The 5,360-nt window shown below is 38.6% G+C and overlaps 1 protein-coding gene across 1 annotated transcript; it reads right to left on the bottom strand.

The window, feature by feature from the left end:
• Positions 1-559: 559 nt before the first annotated feature.
• On the bottom strand, positions 560-5,055 carry LOC134839317 (caskin-1-like). The gene has a single exon (XM_063854822.1). It carries the CDS (start codon positions 3,575-3,577, stop codon positions 680-682), a length of 2,898 nt encoding a protein of 965 aa, XP_063710892.1. The 5' UTR covers positions 3,578-5,055; the 3' UTR covers positions 560-679.
• Between the last annotated feature and the right edge of the window lie 305 nt (positions 5,056-5,360).

The raw sequence follows: 5,360 nt of genomic DNA, 5'->3' as shown, positions 1-5,360 counted from the left end.
CCATTGGAAACAAAATTTTGTGAATTAAAACGATAATTTTATGGTTTCGTTTCATTCTTTTTGTGAGGGGAAGGGAGCAAATTAGGGTAATTATCTAGCAATAGCTCAAATGACGTATGAATTGTTTGTTGTGCGTAAAGTGATTTTGGACACAGAATATATAATCGTCCGTCTGAATGACCTTTTCAGTGTAACAGCAGTAAATATTCATGCTGACTTTTATCGAAATAAAAAAAAAGTTTAAAAAGTTCTTTTTATTTCAACCGAATCGAACGGTTTGGACTTGAAAAAGGCTATATCCTACAACTTCCTAGAGCGTGTCTTTGTGGTACCTGGATTTGTGTGGTAAAATACACCTGAAATCTTAGTTCCTCGCCGTTTTCCTTGTAGGAAGAACGCCTTCAACGCGTGACCGGAACGCTCGGACGACCTAACACTGATATTAGCTAGAGGTCAAAGTTTTCGAAAATCAAATCTTTCTAGTACAGTAATGGGATAAATTCGGTGGAACCCGCAAAAGCACGAATAAAGTTAAATACGGACTTATCATAAAAACAAGTTTCGATTTAAACTAAATTTGATACATTAAGTGCAAATGTTGAACTTTTTAAGACTTTGATCCAAAACTAACAATTTAGTATTTTTAAAGCCCTGGTGAACAAACGAATCTAGAAATATTTCATGACTGTTGTTGCGGAGTAAAATTACTGATCTGACCATTTAAATCTTTTTTGGCTAGATTGAACAAATAGGGCGCGTCTGAGGGAGGAGTTTTCAGTCTCAAGGGGGGTGGAGGAGGTATTTGAACATAGGGATCTTCTGATTCGAGACTCCCGACCGATTCCGTCCGTGTGATTTTCATACCTTTCATCGCCTCATTGAAAGAAGCCGAGTTTAGGTTCATTTTTTCCGGGGGTTTGAATCCCCCATTTTTCTGTTCCATTTCGGGGACGTTTCTCGAGGCAGTGAATTTTAGAGGGGTGCTTTGGTTGTTACGCAAAGATGGTAGCGAAGGTGGTATGAAGGAATCTTGTCGATGAGTGAACAAAGTATTGTTATCCCTGTTTGGGGGTACCCCGTGATGCTGTGAGAGTCTCTGTCCCGGACCCTGAGTTACAAGATATGGTTGCTTCGTAACCGGGTCGATCGACAAGTGAACCCCTCCTTGATGAGGAATTTTTGGTGCACCTGTTCGCTTCAAAGAATGACCTGGGTAAACTGATATTTTTGAGAAAATATCAGGAGAGTTCCGCATATCTTCAGTTGATTGTACAGATAGATGCAGTGGCTGAAATTTGTTCACACATGATGGCGAAATACCTGATGATTGCCTTGACGTAGCTTGTGGTGGTGATATATGGATTTGGTCATTGCTAGTGAGCGTTTCAGTACTTCCATTTATGGTATCCGGTGAGTTATTGTTGTCTTCTTCCATGGTATAATTTCCCGAATCATCTTCTACGTCAAATCTGTCATTTCGTTTCGCAGAAATGCCTTTAGACAAGTTATTTGACTCGGTTATGGGTTCAAATTGAGATTGAATTTCATTGACTGGAGAATCGAAACTGTCGTAAGAAGGACTTTCAAGGTCAATGCTGGCGTACTGGTTGCTCGGTGACAGCGAGTCCAAAAACATATCAGTACTCATGCTCATAAAATCACTGTTGAAATCTGGTTCTTTTCTAAGTGAAGAAAATACCATTTTTAAATAAATCAGAATTCGTTTTTGATGTCCTTGCTTGTCTATTCCGATTTCCATTAAATCTTCCATAGTTGCTTTTGAAAGTTCTTCAAGGGAGATAAATTCAGATTTCACAAATAAATCTGTATATTGGGACAAATTTATCCCCTCCAAAAATTGTGAAACCGTTTCCGGAGCTTCATGGAACTGTCGCGGTGCCGGAATGTGGTTCCCGAAGACTTGAAAAATCTCGACAATCCTGCGACGTTGGTTTGGATTCGTAACCCCAACTGCAGCTAAGTCGGCGCTCGACATTCGCACCGCTGTATAACTGTCGTAACCACATTCGATGAAGACCCTAGGAAACTTTTTCAAATCAGCCTCCTGAAATAGTCGCTCCAAAGCTTCAATTTCATTGGCCTTCGAAAAAGCAGAATGATGTGACAGTGAGTATAATATTTTGTTGGCTTCTTCATTTAATATTTCGCAACTATCGGACGCTTTGTCGTAATGCGACACATCGCCATTGGAAAACTCAGCATGCTGCTGGTTTTGATCAAATTTTGACGATTGTGAGTTTGCTGTTTTCATTGGCATTTTGAACCGCTCAAAATCAAGACTGCTCGGGACATTTGGAAATTTTTTAGAACTTCCAAAGCTTTCGTGCATCCAATCAGAGCTTATTCTTTTTTGCTCTTCGAGCGAACTTACGTCAACTGTTATATAATTGGTTCCCATAAGACTTTGCGGGTTCGAATGTCTTTCAGGCTGAACTCTCTTTGTTGATTCTGAAATGGAGGGTTTTCGTTTTGGGTTCCCAAGAGACCTTGGCATTATTTCCACACACTCTTTTGGAAAATAGCCGCTTCTCTTGTTGATGACACCCTTCCAAATACCAGAAGGGTTTTGCTCCAATATTGTGACAATATCCCCAACGCTCAAAATTAAGTGACTGGAGTTTGGAATTATGTCGTGTTTTTTTATCACGCGAGCTTTCAGAGATGTCATGCATTCGTGGAGGTATTGTTTCACATCTGCGCATCCGCCATGGCTAACATATTTGTTCAATTTATCCAGTGGCGTTTCCCCCTTTTGATTCGTCTTGAAAACATCAGCACCGTTTTGAACCAAAAGTTGAACAATTTTCAACTTCCCGCTTAATGCTGCATCGTGTAGCGCAGTTCCCGAGGAGTTTTCTTGGTTGATATCACATCCGAACTGAATCAAAGTTTGTATGCAGTCAGCGTGGCCATTTAGAATTGCGAGTTGTAATGGCGAGAGGTTTGCGAATTCGTCGTTTGCCGAACTTCTTTTTCTCGTAATCGAGCCTGAACGAGAAATCTCGTCTTCGCCGAACCGCTTCTGGCGACCGTTGAGAATATTTTTCGACTCTGGATTTTGCAGACAAATTTTAAGTACCTGATCTTTCCCGGATTCCGCAGCTGTTTCTATCGCTGTTTTCCCAGACTTGTCTCGGATTAATAATTGGGCGCCACATTTGAGCAGAGCAGTACACACATGCGCATGGCCGTCTCTTGATGCAATGTGTAAGGAAGTTTGACCCTCTTCATCTTGAGCGTTTATGTTAGCCCCATACTTCGCTAGAAGATATATTGAGGCGTCTATCCCACTGTAAGCAGCGTAATGAAGAGCGGTATGGCCTGTAACGTCGCTTAAGTTCAAGTCGAGGTTAAAGGTCAAAAGAAGTTTTAAAACTTCATATTGTCCTGTGAGTGCGGCTTTGTGAAGCGCCGTTAAGCCGTTTTCATCTCGATAATAAAGCTTACGGCTTTTTGCGATTCCATGATGGGATTTTGCCTGAAGTTTGCGAATGATTTTTTCAACGGCAGCCTGATTTTGGTAAGTCACAGCCGTGTATAAATCGCGAGGACTCATTTTCAAACATTATTTAAGTAAATTTTTGCAAGCCATTAAACTGATCATACATTCTTAAACTGTACAAAAATCAACCAAAACTTCGCTCTTTTAAATATATATGCATTACTCAAAAGCACAGATGAGATATTACGTGCGTAAAATTGCATTTAACACGTTTTTTTAGCTTGAAAATTCTTCACGTCATTATTGTGTACAGATAATTGATCTACAAATTTAGATTGAAAATCGAGCCAAATAAAGCTCAGATTTGGTAAGTTACCATTTATGAGATGAAAAAAGGCATAAGATGCAAGAATCGATTAAGAATTTCAGCACGAGATCAATATTGGTTAACTCATTTAAAGTTCTTCTGATTTAAATGCACTCGAATGTGGTTTGAGAGCACTCGAAATAATTGATATGCTTTTGAATATTAAACGAGAAAGAAAGAAAATAATGTTCAGAAGTCAGAACATGAGAGTTTAAAGTACCCCTGAAATAACATTAAACACCTCTAGTCGCAGAGGGTATGTATGCTAAGTATGTACATATAGTCTAAAATAACCATCGGGCGTTAGTTTAAACTAGTACTTCGATAGATAACTTATTTGATCGAAACTTGTTACAAATAACACCAGAATTGTGCGAAACGTAAAAACATTGGACATTTTGACCTTCTAAGGATCTGGGCTAACTAAGCGTGAAGAGAAATTGAAAATTGAGTTTAAATGGGCTCTATTCTATTCCAAACAAAGTTTTTGTTTTCGTGGTCAAATTAACGCCATGAAAATATCGCTTAATTCGATTTTAAGACTCCATAAGGTACTCAACTTACTTCAGGAAACTTGAGCACATTGAAAATATAACTAAAGTAAACAAAGTTGTAATAAATAAGCTCGCTCTGTGGATTTTTTTCTGGTTATTTAGTTTTCCTTTCGCTTCTGACTTATTTCCTGCCCTCGAGTCATTTATTCATTTACTCCATTCGAAAGTTTAGTTTCAATAACTAGTTCATTACCCTCATTACAGCTCTCAGCCAAGGTTGTTAAAAGCGAGCAGTTAAGAAAGAGGCAAAAATTGCTTTTTGGTTTATGGCAACATGTTTCGAAGTAAATGGTTAAAATGGTTAAAAGTAATCTTCAAATGGGTTTGAATCGGTGATTGTTTGGGGCTAAAATGGCGTCAAATGTGTGTGAAAATATACAATTTGGGCCCCACGTTTGTTGACTGCGGGGTCTGATCTCGAAAGAAAAGCGGGCTAAAGACTCAGCGTCGCGATCATAGCACGTTGTTTGACCGAGTTTAATGTTTGACATGAACAATATTAGATCTATTTCTGACTTCAGTTAAGATTATTCTTCGCATCTGGAACATGATTGATGTCGAAACTGGAAGTTAGCTTTTCGGGCATATTGCAAACTCTACTGGCGTCACACGTAGATCAAGTTGTTTTCAGCCCACATGGAAACACAGTACGAACCTCAGATCTCAAACAGCGTAACTAGCATTAACTCCAATCCATGCAAAACTAGCTTATAAAGCCTTTGCGCGCATAAAGAGAATTTATTTTTTAATTAAAAGTTTTGTTACTTTTTGCTTCTAAATCAAGTATTTCTTATTGTGCGTCATTGAAATCAAATAGAGGTTAATCGATTCCTTTTCCGAGAAATTTGCGACCAAAATCTGGCAAGATGGAACGAACATACCTTAAAATACATTTTCACAGATCTCTCATAAGTTCATGTGAAAATGTATTTTAAGGTAACAATGGAAAAACATAGGAATTGAATTTGAATTTTGT

Source organism: Symsagittifera roscoffensis, chromosome 2 (assembly GCF_963678635.1).
Source record: "Symsagittifera roscoffensis chromosome 2, txSymRosc1.1, whole genome shotgun sequence".
Lineage (NCBI taxonomy): Eukaryota > Metazoa > Xenacoelomorpha > Acoela > Convolutidae > Symsagittifera > Symsagittifera roscoffensis.
The sequence above is the reverse complement of the archived record's forward strand: the minus strand, read 5'-3'. Positions and strand labels throughout refer to the sequence as shown.